The 25,814-nt window shown below is 46.5% G+C and overlaps 4 protein-coding genes across 4 annotated transcripts; 2 read left to right on the top strand and 2 right to left on the bottom strand.

Annotated features, from left to right (window-relative positions):
- Positions 1–2,026: 2,026 nt before the first annotated feature.
- On the bottom strand, positions 2,027–4,801 carry LOC129343077 (uncharacterized). The gene is made up of 2 exons (XM_054999080.1): positions 4,577–4,801; positions 2,027–3,336 (listed from the first exon to the last, which is right to left on the bottom strand). Exons 1-2 carry the CDS (start codon positions 4,595–4,597, stop codon positions 2,233–2,235), a joined length of 1,125 nt encoding a protein of 374 aa, XP_054855055.1. The 5' UTR covers positions 4,598–4,801; the 3' UTR covers positions 2,027–2,232.
- Positions 4,802–4,938: 137 nt separating this feature from the next.
- Positions 4,939–8,738, top strand: LOC129343085 (uncharacterized). The gene is made up of 2 exons (XM_054999089.1): positions 4,939–5,045; positions 7,567–8,738. Exons 1-2 carry the CDS (start codon positions 5,040–5,042, stop codon positions 8,506–8,508), a joined length of 948 nt encoding a protein of 315 aa, XP_054855064.1. The 5' UTR covers positions 4,939–5,039; the 3' UTR covers positions 8,509–8,738.
- A 7,521-nt stretch (positions 8,739–16,259) lies between these two features.
- On the bottom strand, positions 16,260–20,055 carry LOC129343084 (uncharacterized). Its single transcript, XM_054999087.1, has 2 exons — positions 19,949–20,055; positions 16,260–17,427 (listed from the first exon to the last, which is right to left on the bottom strand). Exons 1-2 carry the CDS (start codon positions 19,952–19,954, stop codon positions 16,486–16,488), a joined length of 948 nt encoding a protein of 315 aa, XP_054855062.1. The 5' UTR covers positions 19,955–20,055; the 3' UTR covers positions 16,260–16,485.
- Positions 20,056–20,192: 137 nt separating this feature from the next.
- On the top strand, positions 20,193–22,968 carry LOC129343078 (uncharacterized). Its single transcript, XM_054999081.1, has 2 exons — positions 20,193–20,417; positions 21,659–22,968. Exons 1-2 carry the CDS (start codon positions 20,397–20,399, stop codon positions 22,760–22,762), a joined length of 1,125 nt encoding a protein of 374 aa, XP_054855056.1. The 5' UTR covers positions 20,193–20,396; the 3' UTR covers positions 22,763–22,968.
- The last annotated feature ends 2,846 nt before the right edge of the window (positions 22,969–25,814 follow it).

Consider the following 25,814-nt stretch of genomic DNA (forward strand, 5'->3'; position numbering starts at 1 on the left):
AAAAGCTTACTGAACGATGTAGGGCCAGCCACACGCTAAGCTGAACCTACATGACAGGGTTGCTATGAGGTTCTAATTTATGTTATTCATACCCCATGTCGGAGACACAAAGTGGCTCACATTGTTTTCTTCTCCTCCATCCTCACCACTCTGCGAAGCCAGTTAGGCTCAGAGCACGTGAGTGGCCCAAAGATACCCAGCGAGCTTCCATGTCGGGGTGGGGAACTGAATCTGAGCGTCCCAGACCCTACTCAAGCACTCTAACCACTAGGCCACACTGGCTCTCAGGGGAGAGAAAATGTTGTGCAATGGAAGCGTGGAGAATACACTATAATTTTGGCCCCCACTGTAGAGAAAAGTGGCGTGTAAGTGACTGAAAAGCCAAGGTGGGTAATCCACCCGGGAGAGCAGTCCTAACAATTAGTTCACGTTCATCAGTATGTGCGTCGACATACACCAAGGCCAAGGAAGCCAAATCCTCTTTCAGTAAATGGAAATTGCATCCTCTTTAGAGAAGTCTGAGGAAGAGAGCTCTAGAATAAATTGAACTGAAGTATGTTTTGATACAGAAGTATACTGGGCCTTAAATAAAGTAAAATGAATATGTTCCAGAAATATTTATCAAGTGTTAATGACCTTTTATTTATTCAGCCAGGGGTTTGCTTCTATGGCGCTTCTTGACCTTTCCCCATAATCATACAATATTTCTTCCCCTGGCTGTATGTCTCTTTTGGCAACAAGAACGAGATGAGGTTTGTCATCTAACACGACTAATTTAGTTACGGCATGTATTGTCGAAGGCTTTCACGGCCGGAGAACGATGGTTGTTGTGGGTTTTCCGGGCTGTATTGCCGTGGTCTTGGCATTGTAGTTCCTGACGTTTCGCCAGCAGCTGTGGCTGGCATCTTCAGAGGTGTAGCACCCAAAGACAGAGATCTCTCAGTGTCACAGTGTGGAAAAGATGTAGGTCATTTGTATCTACTCAGGAGGGGTGGGGTTGAGCTGAGTCATCCTGTAAGGGTTTCCCAGGGTGTGGAATGCTTCCACACCCTGGGAAACCCTTACAGGATGACTCAGCTCAACCCCACCCCTCCTGAGTAGATACAAATGACCTACATCTTTTCCACACTGTGACACTGAGAGATCTCTGTCTTTGGGTGCTACACCTCTGAAGATGCCAGCCACAGCTGCTGGCGAAACGTCAGGAACTACAATGCCAAGACCACGGCAATACAGCCCGGAAAACCCACAACAACCTTAGTTACGGCATTTTCCTGTTTTTTGCTGTGGTTGACTAGCCTTCCGAGTTTGCCATCTTCCTTTGTGGCATCGATACAGTGTGTTTGATCATTAAATTTAAAATAATACATATAACAATGCTTACTTTCACTGCCACTGTACACTCGTTCTCTCAACTTTGCTTCCTTGAGGTCTATCACCTCCCCACAGTACTCCAGTAAAAAATCCCCCTTCTTAAAAAGTTTCCTGGCTAGCACTCCTCTGCCTTTCTCTTCAGAACAAGAGACTGCAAAAAGCTCCCGTTCTCTAGCACTGCACATTGCGACAGCCAGATACTCCTTCCGTTTTTGACTGTCAGTCCATTGAGAAGTCTTTCCGGGTAGGTTTGCCTTCAAAAGAAACAAAAGAAAACTCCTGTGAATAATAAAACTTCTGTTAATGTCTGGTAATGCTGGTTTTCATACCTTGCATCAAGTCAATAGGCTATGTTTGGCCTGGAATAATCTAGTGTTTAGACTTTAAAATTTGATAGGATGTTATTGCCAGGTGTTTTGTTAGCAAGGAACCACTTCTTGGACAACAGGTATGCTCAGATGGGAAAATGATTCCTGCCTATATTTGGTTTCTCTTCATGTTGTAAAACACCATTCAGCTGCCAGGCTTCATATTAATTGTTATGTGAATGTTGCAATGAATATTACCTAACTCCAGTGTGATAAAAGAAATTTCATAGCCGCATTGAATGATGAAAGGTCCAGATATGTCATTGTGAATAATTCCAGGTTGCTCTCTTTCAAACATGCCAACTTGGTTTTATTTTTTTAACAACTTAATAACAGTGAAACTAACTGTAAACAGTAAAACAGGAAGCATCAAGCAAAACATACTTGACCACAGATTTAACCGAGAAGCAGAACAAAACTTAAACAACATCCCAAAGGTTTGTAACTGAGCATCTTAACAGACACTGGGAAAAGCCCCAAAGAGGCCTCTTTATTCTCTGGGCTCAAAATTAGTTTTCACAAGTATTTTATAATCATTTTTTAGTTTTTGAATCCAAAATTTTTCCGCATCAGTTGCCTCCTTTGGGTGAAATGTTTTGATGTGAAAAATTCCCAGGTTATACCCATCTTGAAGAAAATCTGGGACACACTTTATAGAGGGATATGTTCCCTTCAACACCCTTGAAACCCAAAACCTTGAAAAGGCAGCTTGTTTCACAGAGAGATACTTAATGTGATGTTCCTTCGGCTCAAAGGGTTGAATGTTTTCTTCATAGTACTTGATTGATTCCTGAGATGTTTCTCGAAGATTGGGGAGTTTTGTTTTATACTCTGGCCTCACCCTCCTTTGCCGCTTGGATGGTAGGGTGGGAGATGGTTCAGTGCCTTCTCTGCTGGTGCTTGGCTCCGATTGGGAACTGGGCTCTTCTGTTGTCATGAGAGGCGTGGATGTCAACTTTCTCCTAAAGACTTCTGGGAAGAGCTCCTCTTCTGTGGCAGAATCCTGCACAGACATGCTCTCTTCCAGAAAAGACTTTTCGACTGGTGGAGCTCCAGGGGTAGCTGTTACTGAGGAAGGGCATGTGAAGCTTGGCCTCTTGAGAAGGTCTTCTTCGACATCTGCAGCCTCGGTCGCTGATGGCATTGCCTCTCCCTCACCTTCTTCGCCTTCTTGTGGGTGGCCTTTTTCTGAAATGATAGATGGTCGCTGTTCAGAACATTTCCTTTCCCAAAATTCTGCATGTCCTTTTGCCTCTTTGACCTCTCGTTGAAGCTCCTCATTTGCTTTTTGCAGGTGCGCAATTGTTTCATTAGCCTCCTTGACAGCTTGCTGTTCATTCTGTAGTTCGTCCTTTATCCTCTGAATTTCATCTATCCTAGATTTTACATCATGGACCTGCTCTTTGAATACTTTTATTTCACTCCTCCAATCCTCAGCTTCCTTTTCAGAATTTCTCAGTGATTCTTCATGCCTCAAAAGCTTTTCTTCCTTTTCTTTTGCTCCGTGCAACATTCGCTGCAGTGTAAAAAAAATGAACTGCTCAAACTGGGAGCACCCAGCTAACATCTCGTCCAATCTCTCTTCCTCGGAGGCCTGTCAAGAAAAATGAAGAGAGGAAAACTCATTTGACTATTGGCAATTGCGAATCTAAGGTACCTGTGAAGAAGAGGGGGTTACTTTGCCTTCAGAATTCACAGAATTCCTGGTACAAAATGCCCCATACTTCAGAAAACGTCTTCAAGGGATATTCCCATTTAAAACACAAACACACACACACAAAGCATTGCGACTCCTAGGAAAGATCATAGAGCTTCCTACCCACAGAGGCTGAGGTAGGATTTGGGATTTTTATCTCACTCTTGTGTCCCTGGACGTCCTTCAGCCTCTGCAACTGCTTGGCTGGGCAGAACTTTTCAGGAAGGGCTCGAGGAGAGGGACAGCTTTCATCACTCGAGCCAGAATGTATGGCTCTGCATAGAAAAGGGCGAGGGAGTGGGAGTGGGCAGGTGCCTCCTGAACCCGAGGACCAGGCTGCTTCCTCTGTCTCTGGGGAGAGTAATGACTGCTGGCAGGGAGGGGATCAGACATATTGACCAAGCAGGGCAGGTCCATGGACTTTCTCATGAAAGAGGAAAGCACCATCAGAGGCTCCTTCCCCTTCCTGAGCAGGGATGTGTGAATGGAACCAACATATGCCGCGGCAGTGTACCTTTGACAGCAGCACATAACAGCTCTCTCTCTCTCTCTCTCTCTCTCTCTCTCTCTCTCTGACACACACGCAAACAAACCTACTAGTGGAGGAGCGATGAATGTTCAAGTTAATTGTTGCCCCTTGATATCCCACTTTTCTCCATAAAGACACCCCCGAAGTAGCTTTCTGTGCTTTGGTAGCAGCATGCCGCTGAGACCCAGCTCTTCCTCGCAGAACAGCCTGCCCACCTAGGATCCCAGACGCTCCCACTCCCTCTCTGTTCCCATCCATTTCCCTCCAAAGCTCTTTAAAGAGTACCCATTGTACCTCAACCCCACGCGGGCATCTTGGGGTGTGGGGATCACTCTCCCTTGACCAGCCAGCTCTTCAAGGGCTGTCAGAGCCCCTGGGAAAGTGGGAGGGCTGAAGCCCGCGGAGGGGGGGGCATTTCAAGGGCCCTTCCCTCAGTCCAGCCTGAAACGCTGGCACCTCGCTCGTACCAGGCTGGCTTGTGAGGACCAAAAAGCCCCCCACCCTAACCTGTCTTCTCCCCTCCCCTTCCAGACATTTATTCCTCCTCTCTTGAACTGGGAGCTGGGGGGGGGAGCAATGTGAACAGACAGCAGCAGAATGCTTTCTCACCTCCATACCCTTGTCAGCCATATGGTCAGCGAGAACAAATCAATGCCTCTCTGATCAATGCAGCCACCAGGATCCAGACTCTGGGACTTTCGCTCTCTTTCCAAAGACACAGGGCGGCTGGCGGCTTCCCTCGGGTCAGGCTTTGCAGCCAGCAAGCAGAGGGTGGGGAAATCGCTTGGTGACCAGGAGCAGCCACGTGCCCTCTGCCTAATCTCCTTCACTAATATTTTCAAAAAGAAGTCCCTCGGGGCTTTCCCCTCTGCTAGGAAACGAAACCAGAGGGCTGTGGCTCCTCGGAAATTCAACCAATCAGAGCACCCCTCTCTTCTGTAAACCGAGGCACGTGCTTGTGGGGAGAGCAGATCACGTTGCAAAGAGGGAGGGTGGGGAAAGGCTTCCAAAAGATCGTCGCTGTGAAGGCTTCCAAAAGATCGTTGCTGGTGTGCGTAGACATTCATTAGGCATGGAGGTAGGAAAGTTCACTTGGCTTGCCTCGCCCCAGCCCAGTTGTGACCAGAGGAGGAAGAGCTGTCTGGGAGGGGAAGGGAGTGTCCAGTACTTGCACTATGCATACGTTTGAGTTGTGGGTGGAGGGAGGGGCCATCCACGGTGGGGAAAATGTGCATTGGGGAGGGACCTTCAAACTTTCCCACCCATATGGCTGTTCTGCAATCTTTCTCAGAATTCTGAGGTGAATTTTCTGAGGATTGGGGCCCACTCTGAAATGCCCACTCTGCCTTGAAACCTCTCTGGATCAATGGTCAAGGGGAAAAGAAAGTAAAGATTTTTTTTAAAAAAAAGTGACAAAGAAAAGTTCCTTGAGCACAGATTCAAAGGCATTTCCCCCTCGCCAGCAGGCAGACCAGCCACCCTGGATTTCCTTTCAGCAACACATCTTGCAGCCAGTTTTACAGTTTGAAAGGGAGATTCCTGCTTATATGTTTGCCTGATCTTTTCCAGGTCTGCAGGGAGGCAAACCAGCAGGGAGACCTGTTCTCTGGTTGCTACACTACAGCGCTGCTACCAAATCCTTCAGAGTGATGGAGTGGAGGGGGGAAGAGAGGTCGCTTGCCTACCAATATTCCCCTTTCACGGTCATATGTAGATTCTCATCTGTTTTGATGCCCCTTTTTTCAAGTACAATCAGGGAGACATACTTTCATTCATTTCCTACTGAGTTGGGATGAAATTAGACACTAGCTTTCTGCTTGCAAGAAGGTTTTTTTCCCAAACGAGGGCATCAACACAGCACAGAAATCATGTAGTACCTTTCAGAAAACGTGGTCTTTTAGAAAATATATTATTTCTCTCCCACCCCAAACCCCAACATATTCTGACTGGTGCACTCTGTACTACCTTGCCAGAAACCAATCACATCTATCAAGACCAAAGGGAGGGATTCCAGAACCACCCCCACCCCACTCTGCACCCTCACTATACTCCAGGGCAACTGTCTCTTTTAAAGTAGTGGTAACTTTCCTCAATGACTGGTCCTGGCTTGGCATGTGCAGACCACACCTACATTATGAAATATGTGCATTTCACACATTCACAAAATAAAAAGGCGGTACCCACCTTGGTGCCATTTTCTGTCCCTCTGGTAAGCCTGAAGCCCTTTTCATTGTGATGAAAGCACCTGGGGGGAGAGATTGCGGCCTGGAAGAGCTGAGAGGAGGACATTCTCATCTCCTGCATCATATCCTCCCAAGGACCCTGCGGGAGAGGTTAGGCTGAGAGAGTGTGACAGGCCCAATGTCACCCAGTGAGCTTCCATTGCAAAGTGAAGATGTGACCTTGGGTCTCCCCCCTGCTAAGCTAACCAGCATACTAATATGTGTATTTGATAATAATTAATAGTAAAAAGTTAACAGCCACACGGGTGGCATTTTGCTTCTCTCTAGGGATTCCGTAGACCTTTTCATTAAGGTGATATAAGGGGGAAAGTGTACTGTCACAACAAACAGGGAAAGGGTTTTCTTTTAAATGAAAACTGAGCATCCAAGGAACCATTCTGATATGGCGACACCATGTGTTACAAAAGTGTAACTAGCTACTAAAGCCCCGGTGGGTATTGTTTCCTGGAAGAGCTCAAGGATGACCATCCTGCCCTCCTCCCACTCTGCGAGGTAGGTTAGGCAAGAGTATGACTAGCCAAAGGTCACTCAGCAAGCTTCAGTGGAGGAGTGAGAATTTGAACCTGGATCTCCCAGGTTCTGATACTCTAGCCACTTATATTACAATGCCAATAGGTGTAGTGCAAAAAAAGAATACAAAAAATCATCACAGCCACATTGGTGCACTTTTGTGTGTATAGGCAACCTGCAGCCCTTTTCATGGTGGTGCTATAAAGTGCACCCGCACAACAAACAGGGCAAAACTTCTGTCAGTGACAGCTGGGAGTTCCAAGGAACCAGTTGATGAGGCGCCCAATGTTTCCGTGCCTGGTTTTGTAAGCTTCTTGGTCAAAGATATGTGTCACTCTGATGCAAATGTCACTCTGAGAAATCAGAACCCCGCCTGTGTCAACAGAGCCAATGCTAAGGGTCAAAAGCAACAATGAAAGTTTCCATCTTCTTCACCTGCCAGAGAACTCCCCACAATTCTGCTCTTTAGAGCCTAAAGCTTGGCATCAGAAACTAAGAGCCAAGCTACAAGTGACACCTGACACAGGTTGGACACTTGTCAGCTTCCCTCAAGTTTTGATGGGAAACGTAGGCATTCTGGTCTTGTAGCTGTAATGGAGAGCCAAGCTGTAAAACCAGGACACCTAGATTTCCCATCAAAACTTGAGGGAAGCTGACGAGTGTCCAACCTGTGTCAGGCATCACTTGTAGCTTGGCTCTAAGCTCCCCCCATCCTAGACATGCAGCGTGGGGTCCTACGGGTTTCCTGGTATGGGAGACATCCTGCCCCTGCATCCCGCCTCCCTAGCCCAGGTCATTTTCCTTGGGCGGCCAATGCTCCTAACCCCTTCTTGCTTTCCTTTGCAGAGATCCAAGGAAGAGGAGCTCCAGGAGCTTTTAGCCTCATGCTCCCAATTTGAGCAATTCCTGTTTTTCACCCTTCGGGATCAGGTGTCTAAAGACAAGGTAAATGAAGAAAAAATTGGGCGCCAGGAGACTGCCTTGAGCGACTTGTCAAAGAAAGTGGATGAGATGGGGCAGGACTCAAAGGTCCAAGTTATTGAAATTACATTAAAGAGAATTGAGAAAGATCAAAAGAAGACAGAGACAACATTGGAAGCTCTGGAGGGAAACATTGAAGAGAAAATGGAGAAAGTGCTCAAAGGACATGAAGAGAATATAGAAAAGAAATTCGCATTGCTGGAGGGAAGATATCAGGAAGAATTTCAAATGTACCAAAAAGAAACCAAGAAAAAGCTGGAAAGAGCCCTCCAGGATGTAAAAATGACATGTGGTGATGTGGAAGGTTTTCCCTCTCCAGAGGAAAAAGGAAGGCATAGCACTAAAAGAAAGCTTCAAGTGCCAGGAAACCAAGAACACCCCGAGGAGCTAAACGTGCTGTCTTCTGCATCGGCTTCCCCTGGAGTTGGAGCAAGCAAGAAAGCACCAAAAGCACCCTCCACTGCCCTGTCAAGAAAAGTCCCCAATCTGTTGCATGGGCGACCAGAGCTCATTGAAGAATATTATCAGAAAAATATCAAACCATATGAAAAGGCTACCTTTCCAAGCTCAGAGCTCACACAGAGGCAGTATGCTTTTGTCAGCTACTGGGTGTCTGAAATATCAGATCAGAGTTACCCTACCGTGAAGCATGTGCCAGGTTTCCTGGAAGATGGATACCTCATGGGCATATTTGAATGCAAGAAGTTTTGCCCACAGGAAGTTAACGATATGGAGTTCTGGGCAAAGGTCCTAAAAGAAGAATATAAAGCTCGCCTTTACAGTAAAATGCATCACTTTTTGAAATAATGTGTTTGTTTTTACAGTAAAAGCTACCACCCTTTTTCTTTCTTGTAAAGTAATGATTCCAGGTTACCGTTGCTTTTTCAAAATTTAAATTGCGTTAAGAAGCATGTTCCCTCCCCCCCCCCCAGCTTCTTAGTCAAAGATGTGTGTTCCTGTGCTCTTGAAAAAAGTTCTTCTATTTGGTTGTGGGCATGTTTTCTCTGAGAAATATATTTGGGTAAGAGGGAGTGTTGGTTTACGAATGTTAAATAATCAATAAACCTTGCTTTTATTTATTTATAAAAACCGTGCAATTAAACTGAACAAGGTTTCCAACACCCGATGGCAAAATTAGAAGTCAAAAATACAAAATTAAAGACCGTGTAACAAAAACAGTTGGTAAGACACGCAATATCATTAACAGTGACCTATAAAGACTCTCACTTACCTGACTCCAACAGATCAAAGCCAAGCAGTGAAAAGTGTAAGGAGAAAGGTCTTTAGGGCACTTGTCACTCAAGGTAGGTGGCTCCAAGAAGTGCAACTCCAACAATCAATATTAAACTATTAATATAGAACCATACTGAATATTTAATAAATAAATAAATACACTTAAATGTAATTAGAGCATAGTTAAAAGCTGCTGAGGGGTATATTGGTGACAGTTCATTAAAACAGTTAAGTCAGAGCCCATTCCATTCCCGCTGCTAACTCAGTATACGGGGGGGGGGGGTTCTTCTGCTTTACGCCCTCAACAGAAGCCCCCAAGGGTAAGGGCCCCTAGCACTGCTTCTTGTCATCCTCACATGAGGCTCTTTCCAACTGATGTGTACATGGATTGGAATCAGCGTGGCCATGTTTTAGAATACACGCTTCTCTTTTTCAGGGTGGTTTCCATTTTCTTACCAGTTTGCCAATTAGTTGAGGGAAGTAGTTTTCTCTCCTGGTATCGTGTCAAGGATTGAGAATGGACTGGCGATTGCTGGGACCAACCCCTCCCCTCCAGGATCAAAATCAGCTGACTGAGCCTGTCTGAGCAGAGGAGGAGCTATAGCCTTAGTAGCAGTCTCCTCAAGAAGGAGGGATATACAATTAGTAAAGAATATTTCACTTGATACCTCATATTTCAAACTGGTATCTTAAAAAGACCAACCAGATTTCCAGGGTATATGCTTTCCACAGTCAGGTATCTATCAAAGGATGCTTTGACTCTCAAACGTTTATGCCCAGAAAAGCTTAACAGTCTTCAAGATGCTGCTGGATAAAAAGAAGTAGGTTTTCCATACTCGGTTTTTGTGATATATGCAGCTCCTTTAAATTCAGGATACTTGGAAACTTGGATGTCTCAAGAAACTCCACTGCAGGAGTGTAAGTGCTAGAATCCCAGGTGGCTTCCCTTTCCCGTGTTATACCCAGCCAAGTGGAACGGAGCTATCTTTGTCTGAGGGGTGGTGGCCTTGGGGGAATGGGCCCCATTAGCTCTGTGGGCATGGGTGAGGCCTGGAGCAGGTTTCAGGGGGTGGGTCCATGACAGGTAGGTGCACGACAGGGAGTCCATGACAGGTCCATGACAGGAGTGGGTCCATGACAGGTGGGTATGGAAAACCTAGTGTGGTTTTCGATACTAGTTTATTGTTATATACACAGCTCCTTTAAATCCACAGTGGATAACTATGTAACCAAAATTAAACTAGTCTATCTGGACTTGGTCAGTAAATACTTGGATATAAAATCAAATCAAGATGGCAACCATTTTCCAAGATAAATGAAGGTGAAAGAATGTCTTTTTTTTATCCAGAGCAGTAAGCCGTGTTAGTCTGTAGTAGCAAAATAGAAAAGAGTCCAGTAGCACCTTTAAGGCTAACCGACTTTACTGTAGCAGAAGCTTTCGAGAGCCACGGTTCTCTTCGTCAGATGCTGCTGGACTTTTCCCCCTTTTTTTACAGTTGCAGGAGCTTGTTTCTCTAGCAATAAAGCCCAGAACGGAGGGTGAGGCAGAAGGAGAAGACTACTACTGGGTATACTGAAACTAAACTTAGGGCCAAACTTCCAGAAGAGGCAGCCCAATTAAAGAGACTAGCAGGAGGGCAGCCCAAAGAACACAGTGCAGAGGAACGCGGAGCTTGCACTGTGCAGTCCAAGGCACCAGTCAGCTCCAACTCAGCAACTCTGCTGTCTCAGCTGCTTTGAGCTGAAGCTGAAATCTCAGGTGAGACTGTCTTGGGTTCAGCACCCTGATTGCGCTCTCCTGTCCTTTTCAATGGGTTCTTTATGGTCTTGCATCTATAAATGATCAATTCACATGTAACATATGTGTCAGTTTACAACATATGTACTGAGCTTGTTACCAGAAAACTGGGGAGGGGGGAATCATACATGCACACCATGTCCAAAGAAGCCAGCCTGCTGCTGGAGCAGGAATAAATTGCCCCTCCTTCCTTGCGGGGTGGGGTGGGGTGGGGGGTTGTGGCTTTGTGGTAGAGCACCTGCTTTGCATGCAGGAGGACAAGGATTCAATTCCTAGCACCTCCCATTAAAGCAAGAGATGGGCAAGATCTCGCCCTGAGACCCTGCAGATTAAGGCCCTCAAGAAAAACTACTGACCTTGGTGGACTGATGGTCTGACCCATAGTGGAAGGCAGCTTCATGTGTATCTGTGACTGACCCACCAGCACCTGCCTGTCATGGACCCACCCCCTGAAACCTGCTCCAGGCCTCACCCATGCCCACAGAGCTAATGGGGCCCATTCCCCCAAGGCCACCACCCCTCAGACAAAGATAGCTCCGTTCCACTTGGCTGGGTATAACACGGGAAAGGGAAGCCACCTGGGATTCTAGCACTTACACTCCTGCAGTGGAGTTTCTTGAGAGCTGCTTGGCATCCTTACACATGCATGCTGCTCTGAGTTCCTTGGAGGAAGTTGTCGTGAAAAAGCTGCTTGCGAGAGAGACAAGTAAATCCATACAGGCAAATCCCTTTCCTGACCAAAAGGTGCATGTGAGTACATTCGGTGCAGCCCTGCTCTCTACTGGGGGAGCAAGTGGCATGCAGAGACTGATTCTGTCTTCATTAAAATCACTTCAGCTGACCTTCAATGTAATGTCCTGGCAGTCAACTGCCCATTTTTAAATAAATACAGGATATGCATTTTGCTCTGTGGAACCAAACAACTGTGAATGGTGATGATGAAAAGTCCTTTTCATGAGTACTCGTGTGGGGTGTAAAAGTGTGTATCTGTGTGAGAGAAAGCACAAGGCCTGAGTCACAAATTATGGAAAACGTAGGCTGGATCTGGGTCCCCCACCCAGGTCATGATCAGGCATGAAGTGTGGGTCCTCCTCCATTCCTTTATGGGGGTGCCCAATGTCAGCTGGACTGTGGCGCACAGGGAAAAGCTGAGCCCCTTCAGTGGGGCTCACTCTTCACATCTCTTCTCACCAGTGGGGCCTTTGGGGTGGGGGCTGTGAACTTGCCAAGCAGTCAAGCTGGCTTTCCTCCAAGGCTGCCATGAAGGTAAAGGAGGCAGAAGGAGCCAAATATTTGGTTCTCACCAGAAGGCACCACAGACATCATTTTTAACCATGTTAATAAAAGCTCGGGGACCCAGGCGCCACTGTGCTTGCTAGTACATGCAACTACTGACAGAAGGGAAAACTGCACTGAGGAAAGAGACCATGAGCTTGGAACAGGAAAGAGGCCCCTTACCGTTTCTTCACTGTTCAGGAACGTCCAGATGACTATGGCCAGCAATATGCCGGACTTCCAAGATGCTAGGGTCTGTCCAAGGACAAGCACAGAGTCAGTGTGAAAACTGCAGTGTGTGCAGGGTTGGGGTTTAGGGTTCTCTTACACAGATTTTACTGTTTACTCCTGGCTTGCATAACTCGGGAGCATTGCACTGCCTCAGCTCTATCAAATCCTGCCCATTTTTACAATGTGTATTCTTCACTCTAATGCCAAAATAAAAAATACAGTACGCCACATTCGAGACTTTCCTCTCTCTTTAAAGCCTTCAAATCTAAAAGCTAAGAATGAAAAAAATCGAGGTGCCAATTAGGAGACTATACATTTGGTGTGGGGGGAGGCAAGCTTGAGCTGGGTGCTGGTGATCAATGTTTTCCCTATCCCATGTTTGGCCCCCCCCCACTCATCCCTCCTTCCTAGGCTCCAATTTTGTCCTCATTTGTTGCCAGCTAGGGATCCAATATTCTGGCAACTTGCCAGAACAAAATTCCCTGATGCCTCTTCCAGTAATCTGGCCTTTTGCCAGACATCCGTGTCATGCAGGGTTTTTTTCTGGGAAAAGAGGTGGCGGAACTCTCAAGAGGGAAATGAGAAAGAAACACATGGGATTATTTGAAATCATACTGTTTTCAAGCACTATTGCTGAGTATTTTCAAGAGGTGCCGGAACTCTGTTCCACCGTGTTCCCCCTGAAAAGAAACCCTCCATCCATTTACGTGAATGCAAGGCTAAGATTTTTTTCCAGGTATTTCATAAAAGGGCGGGGAGGTCACTGTACATTTGTGAAAAGGTCACTTTCTCACTGAGATCCAATGTGGATTACAACCGTGCAAGTTAAAATACAATACATTCGACAACTAGGACATTCACTGAGCAAAGTCCAATAATGAACAACAGTTAGGACATTCAGGGAAACAGATACAGTAGGGAATGGTAGCAGAGAGATTTTAAACAAGCATAAAACCAGGCGCAGTAGATGAAATCCATCTGAAACAAAGCGTGACTCATTTCTGTGGCATGTTTAGCAGCATGGAAACTTGCCAGTAGGGGCAACAGCAGACAGTGCTCAATAGTGTGCCGTTTAATCCTCATCGCAGCGAAGGCATCTCTTTGGGCTATTTCTTACGACATAGTCCTGTAATCTGGGCCGAAAGCCCCCTGCCTTTTCCCCCAGTGAGGACCCAAAGCAGCTTACATCATTCTGCCCTCCTTCATGTTCTTCTCACAATGAGTCGCTGAGGCAGCTTAGGCTGTGTGTGTGTGACTGGCCCAAGGTTACCCAGTGATCTTCTATGATAGAGAGGAGATTCGAACCTGGGTCTCCCAGAGCCTAATCCAACACTGTACCCACTGCACCACACTGGTTATGTCCAGCAATCATTCTTGTGTGGGTCCTGCCTTGGTTTCTATTTTGACTTGCGCAGGTGGGGAGCTGATTTTCAGTTACTATTTCTACTAATTTGCCTGCTTATTCTGTTCAGTTCATAATGACAGACGTTAATCCCTCCCCCATGAAACACTTTGTGCTGGCAAAGAAGAAGGTTACTCCTATTTTTGAACTGCTACTAGATTATGGTACAGAAGGAAATGGATTTGTTAACGTTTAGTTTAAAATGTGTGTGTTGTGGGGTGGCTATATAAGAAACCCTTGAGAATTGCATTCTCTCTCATAGTTGGGGCATGCATTAGCAAAATAATGTGATTGTTTCAGCTGATTATTGGACGATGTGCAAACTGTTTGACTCTTCCTGAGTTCTAGCAGTAGTGGCAGCAAACCAGTAAAGGGCCCAGGTGAATGGCGAGCTGTGAGCTCTGCTGCCCTCGGGGTCTCTTGACTTTTCTATTTGCCTTCCTGCTTCACCCGATGCTATTGGCTGATCTGCTCCAATACTCCTGGGCAGGGGGGTGTTACAGCTGTTTTGGTTGCCATAAAATAACTGCTCTGATGTCACAGCAACCGGGCAACCACATGGAGACTTTGGAACTTGAGCAGGGTAGTTGCTCGATGACCTTTGAAGGGTAGCCCAAATGGGTCAAACATTTTGAAGCTTTTCAGTGGGAGGCTGACAAGTGACCTGTGCTGCTTATAAAGGAAGGTGGGAACCTCATTGGGCTTAAAATTTCTTTTGAAAATGCAAACAGCAACCCTCGAAATATTGCAACGTTGGCAAAAGAGATTCCAAAGGACTTCTTGAGGTATGAGTCCTGGGCAAACGAGTATAGTTTGTATCTGACGAAGGGAGTTTTGACTCTTGATAGCTCATGCCCTGGACATCCAAGCTGCTTTTAAGCTGCTATCCTCATGGATTTTGCTCTTTGACTGCCGACCAACACAGCTGCCCACCTGAAACTAGAGGGCAGTGCTTAAGCGGGTGAATGTGCTTGCCCAGCTATGGATAAGGGATGACAATGCGATCTTTCCCCCACTGCTGGATGAGATAAGGGGAGGGTGCCCTGCACAACCACTTGGAAAGGTGCGATGAAGTGAGAGAGAAGTGGTAAAAAGTGGCATTGTTCACCCCGATAGAAGAGCTTTGTGGTAGAGCACCTGCTTTGCATGCAGAAGGACAAGGATTCAATTCCTAGCACCTCCCGTTAAAGCAAGAGATGGGCAAGATCTCGCCCTGAGACCCTGCAGATTAAGGCCCTCAGAAGAAAAACTACTGACCTTGGTGGACTGATGGTCTGACCCATAGTGGAAGGCAGCTTCATGTGTGTCTGTGACTGACCCACCAGCACCTGCCTGTCATGGACCCACCCCCTGAAACCTGCTCCAGGCCTCACCCATGCCCACAGAGCTAATGGGGCCCATTCCCCCAAGGCCACCACCCCTCAGACAAAGATAGCTCCGTTCCACTTGGCTGGGTATAACACGGGAAAGGGAAGCCACCTGGGATTCTAGCACTTACACTCCTGCAGTGGAGTTTCTTGAGACATCCAAGTTTCCAAGTATCCTGAATTTAAAGGAGCTGCATATATCACAAAAACCGAGTATGGAAAACCTACTTCTTTTTATCCAGCAGCATCTTGAAGACTGTTAAGCTTTTCTGGGCATAAACGTTTGAGAGTCAAAGCATCCTTTGACAGATACCTGACTGTGGAAAGCATATACCCTGGAAATCTGGTTGGTCTTTTTAAGATACCAGTTTGAAATATGAGGTATCAAGTGAAATATTCTTTACTAATTGTATATCCCTCCTTCTTGAGGAGACTGCTACTAAGGCTATAGCTCCTCCTCTGCTCAGACAGGCTCAGTCAGCTGATTTTGATCCTGGAGGGGAGGGGTTGGTCCCAGCAATCGCCAGTCCATTCTCAATCCTTGACACGATACCAGGAGAGAAAACTACTTCCCTCAACTAATTGGCAAACTGGTAAGAAAATGGAAACCACCCTGAAAAAGAGAAGCGTGTATTCTAAAACATGGCCACGCTGATTCCAATCCATGTACACATCAGTTGGAAAGAGCCTCATGTGAGGATGACAAGAAGCAGTGCTAGGGGCCCTTACCCTTGGGGGCTTCTGTTGAGGGCGTAAAGCAGAAGAACCCCCCCCCCCCCCGTATACTGAGTTAGCAGCGGGAATGGAATGGGCTCTGACTTAACTGTTTTAATGAACTGTCACCAATATACCCCTCAGCAGCTTTTAACTATGCTCTAATTACATTTAAGTGTATTTATTTATTTATTAAATATTCAGTATGGTTCTATATTAATAGTTTAATATTGATTGTTGGAGTTGCACTTCTTGGAGCCACCTACCTTGAGTGACAAGTGCCCTAAAGACCTTTCTCCTTACACTTTTCACTGCTTGGCTTTGATCTGTTGGAGTCAGGTAAGTGAGAGTCTTTATAGGTCACTGTTAATGATATTGCGTGTCTTACCAACTGTTTTTGTTACACGGTCTTTAATTTTGTATTTTTGACTTCTAATTTTGCCATCGGGTGTTGGAAACCTTGTTCAGTTTAATTGCACGGTTTTTATAAATAAATAAAAGCAAGGTTTATTGATTATTTAACATTCGTAAACCAACACTCCCTCTTACCCAAATATATTTCTCAGAGAAAACATGCCCACAACCAAATAGAAGAACTTTTTTCAAGAGCACAGGAACACACATCTTTGACTAAGAAGCTGGGGGGGGGGGGAGGGAACATGCTTCTTAACGCAATTTAAATTTTGAAAAAGCAACGGTAACCTGGAATCATTACTTTACAAGAAAGAAAAAGGGTGGTAGCTTTTACTGTAAAAACAAACACATTATTTCAAAAAGTGATGCATTTTACTGTAAAGGCGAGCTTTATATTCTTCTTTTAGGACCTTTGCCCAGAACTCCATATCGTTAACTTCCTGTGGGCAAAACTTCTTGCATTCAAATATGCCCATGAGGTATCCATCTTCCAGGAAACCTGGCACATGCTTCACGGTAGGGTAACTCTGATCTGATATTTCAGACACCCAGTAGCTGACAAAAGCATACTGCCTCTGTGTGAGCTCTGAGCTTGGAAAGGTAGCCTTTTCATATGGTTTGATATTTTTCTGATAATATTCTTCAATGAGCTCTGGTCGCCCATGCAACAGATTGGGGACTTTTCTTGACAGGGCAGTGGAGGGTGCTTTTGGTGCTTTCTTGCTTGCTCCAACTCCAGGGGAAGCCGATGCAGAAGACAGCACGTTTAGCTCCTCGGGGTGTTCTTGGTTTCCTGGCACTTGAAGCTTTCTTTTAGTGCTATGCCTTCCTTTTTCCTCTGGAGAGGGAAAACCTTCCACATCACCACATGTCATTTTTACATCCTGGAGGGCTCTTTCCAGCTTTTTCTTGGTTTCTTTTTGGTACATTTGAAATTCTTCCTGATATCTTCCCTCCAGCAATGCGAATTTCTTTTCTATATTCTCTTCATGTCCTTTGAGCACTTTCTCCATTTTCTCTTCAATGTTTCCCTCCAGAGCTTCCAATGTTGTCTCTGTCTTCTTTTGATCTTTCTCAATTCTCTTTAATGTAATTTCAATAACTTGGACCTTTGAGTCCTGCCCCATCTCATCCACTTTCTTTGACAAGTCGCTCAAGGCAGTCTCCTGGCGCCCAATTTTTTCTTCATTTACCTTGTCTTTAGACACCTGATCCCGAAGGGTGAAAAACAGGAATTGCTCAAATTGGGAGCATGAGGCTAAAAGCTCCTGGAGCTCCTCTTCCTTGGATCTCTGCAAAGGAAAGCAAGAAGGGGTTAGGAGCATTGGCCGCCCAAGGAAAATGACCTGGGCTAGGGAGGCGGGATGCAGGGGCAGGATGTCTCCCATACCAGGAAACCCGTAGGACCCCACGCTGCATGTCTAGGATGGGGGGAGCTTAGAGCCAAGCTACAAGTGATGCCTGACACAGGTTGGACACTCGTCAGCTTCCCTCAAGTTTTGATGGGAAATCTAGGTGTCCTGGTTTTACAGCTTGGCTCTCCATTACAGCTACAAGACCAGAATGCCTACGTTTCCCATCAAAACTTGAGGGAAGCTGACAAGTGTCCAACCTGTGTCAGGTGTCACTTGTAGCTTGGCTCTTAGTTTCTGATGCCAAGCTTTAGGCTCTAAAGAGCAGAATTGTGGGGAGTTCTCTGGCAGGTGAAGAAGATGGAAACTTTCATTGTTGCTTTTGACCCTTAGCATTGGCTCTGTTGACACAGGCGGGGTTCTGATTTCTCAGAGTGACATTTGCATCAGAGTGACACATATCTTTGACCAAGAAGCTTACAAAACCAGGCACGGAAACATTGGGCGCCTCATCAACTGGTTCCTTGGAACTCCCAGCTGTCACTGACAGAAGTTTTGCCCTGTTTGTTGTGCGGGTGCACTTTATAGCACCACCATGAAAAGGGCTGCAGGTTGCCTATACACACAAAAGTGCACCAATGTGGCTGTGATGATTTTTTGTATTCTTTTTTTGCACTACACCTATTGGCATTGTAATATAAGTGGCTAGAGTATCAGAACCTGGGAGATCCAGGTTCAAATTCTCACTCCTCCACTGAAGCTTGCTGAGTGACCTTTGGCTAGTCATACTCTTGCCTAACCTACCTCGCAGAGTGGGAGGAGGGCAGGATGGTCATCCTTGAGCTCTTCCAGGAAACAATACCCACCGGGGCTTTAGTAGCTAGTTACACTTTTGTAACACATGGTGTCGCCATATCAGAATGGTTCCTTGGATGCTCAGTTTTCATTTAAAAGAAAACCCTTTCCCTGTTTGTTGTGACAGTACACTTTCCCCCTTATATCACCTTAATGAAAAGGTCTACGGAATCCCTAGAGAGAAGCAAAATGCCACCCGTGTGGCTGTTAACTTTTTACTATTAATTATTATCAAATACACATATTAGTATGCTGGTTAGCTTAGCAGGGGGGAGACCCAAGGTCACATCTTCACTTTGCAATGGAAGCTCACTGGGTGACATTGGGCCTGTCACACTCTCTCAGCCTAACCTCTCCCGCAGGGTCCTTGGGAGGATATGATGCAGGAGATGAGAATGTCCTCCTCTCAGCTCTTCCAGGCCGCAATCTCTCCCCCCAGGTGCTTTCATCACAATGAAAAGGGCTTCAGGCTTACCAGAGGGACAGAAAATGGCACCAAGGTGGGTACCGCCTTTTTATTTTGTGAATGTGTGAAATGCACATATTTCATAATGTAGGTGTGGTCTGCACATGCCAAGCCAGGACCAGTCATTGAGGAAAGTTACCACTACTTTAAAAGAGACAGTTGCCCTGGAGTATAGTGAGGGTGCAGAGTGGGGTGGGGGTGGTTCTGGAATCCCTCCCTTTGGTCTTGATAGATGTGATTGGTTTCTGGCAAGGTAGTACAGAGTGCACCAGTCAGAATATGTTGGGGTTTGGGGTGGGAGAGAAATAATATATTTTCTAAAAGACCACGTTTTCTGAAAGGTACTACATGATTTCTGTGCTGTGTTGATGCCCTCGTTTGGGAAAAAAACCTTCTTGCAAGCAGAAAGCTAGTGTCTAATTTCATCCCAACTCAGTAGGAAATGAATGAAAGTATGTCTCCCTGATTGTACTTGAAAAAAGGGGCATCAAAACAGATGAGAATCTACATATGACCGTGAAAGGGGAATATTGGTAGGCAAGCGACCTCTCTTCCCCCCTCCACTCCATCACTCTGAAGGATTTGGTAGCAGCGCTGTAGTGTAGCAACCAGAGAACAGGTCTCCCTGCTGGTTTGCCTCCCTGCAGACCTGGAAAAGATCAGGCAAACATATAAGCAGGAATCTCCCTTTCAAACTGTAAAACTGGCTGCAAGATGTGTTGCTGAAAGGAAATCCAGGGTGGCTGGTCTGCCTGCTGGCGAGGGGGAAATGCCTTTGAATCTGTGCTCAAGGAACTTTTCTTTGTCACTTTTTTTTAAAAAAAATCTTTACTTTCTTTTCCCCTTGACCATTGATCCAGAGAGGTTTCAAGGCAGAGTGGGCATTTCAGAGTGGGCCCCAATCCTCAGAAAATTCACCTCAGAATTCTGAGAAAGATTGCAGAACAGCCATATGGGTGGGAAAGTTTGAAGGTCCCTCCCCAATGCACATTTTCCCCACCGTGGATGGCCCCTCCCTCCACCCACAACTCAAACGTCTGCATAGTGCAAGTACTGGACACTCCCTTCCCCTCCCAGACAGCTCTTCCTCCTCTGGTCACAACTGGGCTGGGGCGAGGCAAGCCAAGTGAACTTTCCTACCTCCATGCCTAATGAATGTCTACGCACACCAGCAACGATCTTTTGGAAGCCTTCACAGCGACGATCTTTTGGAAGCCTTTCCCCACCCTCCCTCTTTGCAACGTGATCTGCTCTCCCCACAAGCACGTGCCTCGGTTTACAGAAGAGAGGGGTGCTCTGATTGGTTGAATTTCCGAGGAGCCACAGCCCTCTGGTTTCGTTTCCTAGCAGAGGGGAAAGCCCCGAGGGACTTCTTTTTGAAAATATTAGTGAAGGAGATTAGGCAGAGGGCACGTGGCTGCTCCTGGTCACCAAGCGATTTCCCCACCCTCTGCTTGCTGGCTGCAAAGCCTGACCCGAGGGAAGCCGCCAGCCGCCCTGTGTCTTTGGAAAGAGAGCGAAAGTCCCAGAGTCTGGATCCTGGTGGCTGCATTGATCAGAGAGGCATTGATTTGTTCTCGCTGACCATATGGCTGACAAGGGTATGGAGGTGAGAAAGCATTCTGCTGCTGTCTGTTCACATTGCTCCCCCCCCCAGCTCCCAGTTCAAGAGAGGAGGAATAAATGTCTGGAAGGGGAGGGGAGAAGACAGGTTAGGGTGGGGGGCTTTTTGGTCCTCACAAGCCAGCCTGGTACGAGCGAGGTGCCAGCGTTTCAGGCTGGACTGAGGGAAGGGCCCTTGAAATGCCCCCCCCCTCCGCGGGCTTCAGCCCTCCCACTTTCCCAGGGGCTCTGACAGCCCTTGAAGAGCTGGCTGGTCAAGGGAGAGTGATCCCCACACCCCAAGATGCCCGCGTGGGGTTGAGGTACAATGGGTACTCTTTAAAGAGCTTTGGAGGGAAATGGATGGGAACAGAGAGGGAGTGGGAGCGTCTGGGATCCTAGGTGGGCAGGCTGTTCTGCGAGGAAGAGCTGGGTCTCAGCGGCATGCTGCTACCAAAGCACAGAAAGCTACTTCGGGGGTGTCTTTATGGAGAAAAGTGGGATATCAAGGGGCAACAATTAACTTGAACATTCATCGCTCCTCCACTAGTAGGTTTGTTTGCGTGTGTGTCAGAGAGAGAGAGAGAGAGAGAGAGAGAGAGAGAGAGAGCTGTTATGTGCTGCTGTCAAAGGTACACTGCCGCGGCATATGTTGGTTCCATTCACACATCCCTGCTCAGGAAGGGGAAGGAGCCTCTGATGGTGCTTTCCTCTTTCATGAGAAAGTCCATGGACCTGCCCTGCTTGGTCAATATGTCTGATCCCCTCCCTGCCAGCAGTCATTACTCTCCCCAGAGACAGAGGAAGCAGCCTGGTCCTCGGGTTCAGGAGGCACCTGCCCACTCCCACTCCCTCGCCCTTTTCTATGCAGAGCCATACATTCTGGCTCGAGTGATGAAAGCTGTCCCTCTCCTCGAGCCCTTCCTGAAAAGTTCTGCCCAGCCAAGCAGTTGCAGAGGCTGAAGGACGTCCAGGGACACAAGAGTGAGATAAAAATCCCAAATCCTACCTCAGCCTCTGTGGGTAGGAAGCTCTATGATCTTTCCTAGGAGTCGCAATGCTTTGTGTGTGTGTGTTTGTGTTTTAAATGGGAATATCCCTTGAAGATGTTTTCTGAAGTATGGGGCATTTTGTACCAGGAATTCTGTGAATTCTGAAGGCAAAGTAACCCCCTCTTCTTCACAGGTACCTTAGATTCGCAATTGCCAATAGTCAAATGAGTTTTCCTCTCTTCATTTTTCTTGACAGGCCTCCGAGGAAGAGAGATTGGACGAGATGTTAGCTGGGTGCTCCCAGTTTGAGCAGTTCATTTTTTTTACACTGCAGCGAATGTTGCACGGAGCAAAAGAAAAGGAAGAAAAGCTTTTGAGGCATGAAGAATCACTGAGAAATTCTGAAAAGGAAGCTGAGGATTGGAGGAGTGAAATAAAAGTATTCAAAGAGCAGGTCCATGATGTAAAATCTAGGATAGATGAAATTCAGAGGATAAAGGACGAACTACAGAATGAACAGCAAGCTGTCAAGGAGGCTAATGAAACAATTGCGCACCTGCAAAAAGCAAATGAGGAGCTTCAACGAGAGGTCAAAGAGGCAAAAGGACATGCAGAATTTTGGGAAAGGAAATGTTCTGAACAGCGACCATCTATCATTTCAGAAAAAGGCCACCCACAAGAAGGCGAAGAAGGTGAGGGAGAGGCAATGCCATCAGCGACCGAGGCTGCAGATGTCGAAGAAGACCTTCTCAAGAGGCCAAGCTTCACATGCCCTTCCTCAGTAACAGCTACCCCTGGAGCTCCACCAGTCGAAAAGTCTTTTCTGGAAGAGAGCATGTCTGTGCAGGATTCTGCCACAGAAGAGGAGCTCTTCCCAGAAGTCTTTAGGAGAAAGTTGACATCCACGCCTCTCATGACAACAGAAGAGCCCAGTTCCCAATCGGAGCCAAGCACCAGCAGAGAAGGCACTGAACCATCTCCCACCCTACCATCCAAGCGGCAAAGGAGGGTGAGGCCAGAGTATAAAACAAAACTCCCCAATCTTCGAGAAACATCTCAGGAATCAATCAAGTACTATGAAGAAAACATTCAACCCTTTGAGCCGAAGGAACATCACATTAAGTATCTCTCTGTGAAACAAGCTGCCTTTTCAAGGTTTTGGGTTTCAAGGGTGTTGAAGGGAACATATCCCTCTATAAAGTGTGTCCCAGATTTTCTTCAAGATGGGTATAACCTGGGAATTTTTCACATCAAAACATTTCACCCAAAGGAGGCAACTGATGCGGAAAAATTTTGGATTCAAAAACTAAAAAATGATTATAAAATACTTGTGAAAACTAATTTTGAGCCCAGAGAATAAAGAGGCCTCTTTGGGGCTTTTCCCAGTGTCTGTTAAGATGCTCAGTTACAAACCTTTGGGATGTTGTTTAAGTTTTGTTCTGCTTCTCGGTTAAATCTGTGGTCAAGTATGTTTTGCTTGATGCTTCCTGTTTTACTGTTTACAGTTAGTTTCACTGTTATTAAGTTGTTAAAAAAATAAAACCAAGTTGGCATGTTTGAAAGAGAGCAACCTGGAATTATTCACAATGACATATCTGGACCTTTCATCATTCAATGCGGCTATGAAATTTCTTTTATCACACTGGAGTTAGGTAATATTCATTGCAACATTCACATAACAATTAATATGAAGCCTGGCAGCTGAATGGTGTTTTACAACATGAAGAGAAACCAAATATAGGCAGGAATCATTTTCCCATCTGAGCATACCTGTTGTCCAAGAAGTGGTTCCTTGCTAACAAAACACCTGGCAATAACATCCTATCAAATTTTAAAGTCTAAACACTAGATTATTCCAGGCCAAACATAGCCTATTGACTTGATGCAAGGTATGAAAACCAGCATTACCAGACATTAACAGAAGTTTTATTATTCACAGGAGTTTTCTTTTGTTTCTTTTGAAGGCAAACCTACCCGGAAAGACTTCTCAATGGACTGACAGTCAAAAACGGAAGGAGTATCTGGCTGTCGCAATGTGCAGTGCTAGAGAACGGGAGCTTTTTGCAGTCTCTTGTTCTGAAGAGAAAGGCAGAGGAGTGCTAGCCAGGAAACTTTTTAAGAAGGGGGATTTTTTACTGGAGTACTGTGGGGAGGTGATAGACCTCAAGGAAGCAAAGTTGAGAGAACGAGTGTACAGTGGCAGTGAAAGTAAGCATTGTTATATGTATTATTTTAAATTTAATGATCAAACACACTGTATCGATGCCACAAAGGAAGATGGCAAACTCGGAAGGCTAGTCAACCACAGCAAAAAACAGGAAAATGCCGTAACTAAGGTTGTTGTGGGTTTTCCGGGCTGTATTGCCGTGGTCTTGGCATTGTAGTTCCTGACGTTTCGCCAGCAGCTGTGGCTGGCATCTTCAGAGGTGTAGCACCCAAAGACAGAGATCTCTCAGTGTCACAGTGTGGAAAAGATGTAGGTCATTTGTATCTACTCAGGAGGGGTGGGGTTGAGCTGAGTCATTCTGTAAGGGTTTCCCAGGGTGTGGAATTAGCATTCCACACCCTGGGAAACCCTTACAGGATGACTCAGCTCAACCCCACCCCTCCTGAGTAGATACAAATGACCTACATCTTTTCCACACTGTGACACTGAGAGATCTCTGTCTTTGGGTGCTACACCTCTGAAGATGCCAGCCACAGCTGCTGGCGAAACGTCAGGAACTACAATGCCAAGACCACGGCAATACAGCCCGGAAAACCCACAACAACCATCGTTCTCCGGCCGTGAAAGCCTTCGACAATACATGCCGTAACTAAATTAGTCGTGTTAGATGACAAACCTCATCTCGTTCTTGTTGCCAAAAGAGACATACAGCCAGGGGAAGAAATATTGTATGATTATGGGGAAAGGTCAAGAAGCGCCATAGAAGCAAACCCCTGGCTGAATAAATAAAAGGTCATTAACACTTGATAAATATTTCTGGAACATATTCATTTTACTTTATTTAAGGCCCAGTATACTTCTGTATCAAAACATACTTCAGTTCAATTTATTCTAGAGCTCTCTTCCTCAGACTTCTCTAAAGAGGATGCAATTTCCATTTACTGAAAGAGGATTTGGCTTCCTTGGCCTTGGTGTATGTCGACGCACATACTGATGAACGTGAACTAATTGTTAGGACTGCTCTCCCGGGTGGATTACCCACCTTGGCTTTTCAGTCACTTACACGCCACTTTTCTCTACAGTGGGGGCCAAAATTATAGTGTATTCTCCACGCTTCCATTGCACAACATTTTCTCTCCCCTGAGAGCCAGTGTGGCCTAGTGGTTAGAGTGCTTGAGTAGGGTCTGGGACGCTCAGATTCAGTTCCCCACCCCGACATGGAAGCTCGCTGGGTATCTTTGGGCCACTCACGTGCTCTGAGCCTAACTGGCTTCGCAGAGTGGTGAGGATGGAGGAGAAGAAAACAATGTGAGCCACTTTGTGTCTCCGACATGGGGTATGAATAACATAAATTAGAACCTCATAGCAACCCTGTCATGTAGGTTCAGCTTAGCGTGTGGCTGGCCCTACATCGTTCAGTAAGCTTTTATGGCAGAATGGGGAAGCAAACTTCAGTGTCCCAAATCCTAGTCTGGTACCGCTAAACAAACATGGACGCCAGCATCCTGAGCTTGCAGCTGGCAGAGAGCAGAGATTCCCCAGGGAAGGAGGAAGGGGTGAGGAGGAAGGGACCGAGCCCAGGAGTGGGGGAAGCTCTAGTTGCATGTGGGGAACCTGACTGCCAGGGGGAAAGGGAAGATGCCACGTTGCCTCTCGGTCTGTGCCTCAGCTGCCTAAGCCATACCCATCTGCAAGCAGATGTCCTCAAGAAAGGCCCACTAGGGGAACGTCCCCAAAGAAAGCCTGGTGGCTTCCAAGGCCGTTGCAGTGTTACGGATGAGCAGCCATGGCTGGGGGGGGGGGTGGGGGGGGGTGGGGGGTGAGAAATGAGCAGAGAGAATTTGACATTTTATGGTGACCGAATAACTGACCGTTCTGTTCCATGACCTGATGGAAAAACAGTACCATAGCTGGCTCTTTCCCTTCAAGAACCCCGATACTCGATTGGTCCATGTTCCTTTGGCACACATGGGGGAAACCCTGAAAAGGAGCTTTCTCAAGGTGGGTGAGTGGGGGGGGGATGGATATTCCTGCATTGGTGATCCTGAGTCGTCAAACCAGGAGATGGGCCTTGTGAACACCTTCCTGTCATTGCCAGCACGTGGGTGGGTGGGTGGGTGGGGAAGCAGGTGGGCAAAACGTGCACATTTGAAAGAGGCTGCGTGAGACTGGGGGAGCGCTGCTTGTGGAATGGATGTGCTGTTTTTGATGGGGGCTGTGTTTAGGATGTCTGGACCGACACGCA

Source organism: Eublepharis macularius, chromosome 15, assembly GCF_028583425.1.
Source record: "Eublepharis macularius isolate TG4126 chromosome 15, MPM_Emac_v1.0, whole genome shotgun sequence".
Classification (NCBI taxonomy): domain Eukaryota; kingdom Metazoa; phylum Chordata; class Lepidosauria; order Squamata; family Eublepharidae; genus Eublepharis; species Eublepharis macularius.

Bases quoted from the DNA above. Each gene is read 5' to 3' on its own strand.
- LOC129343077 (XM_054999080.1), bottom strand. From the start codon at position 4,597: ATGGCTGACAAGGGTATGGAG. The intron at 3,337-4,576 runs GTGAGAAAGCAT...TTTTCTTGACAG, and splicing joins TGGCTGACAAGGGTATGGAG to GCCTCCGAGGAAGAGAGATT.
- LOC129343078 (XM_054999081.1), top strand. From the start codon at position 20,397: ATGGCTGACAAGGGTATGGAG. The intron at 20,418-21,658 runs GTGAGAAAGCAT...TTTTCTTGACAG, and splicing joins TGGCTGACAAGGGTATGGAG to GCCTCCGAGGAAGAGAGATT.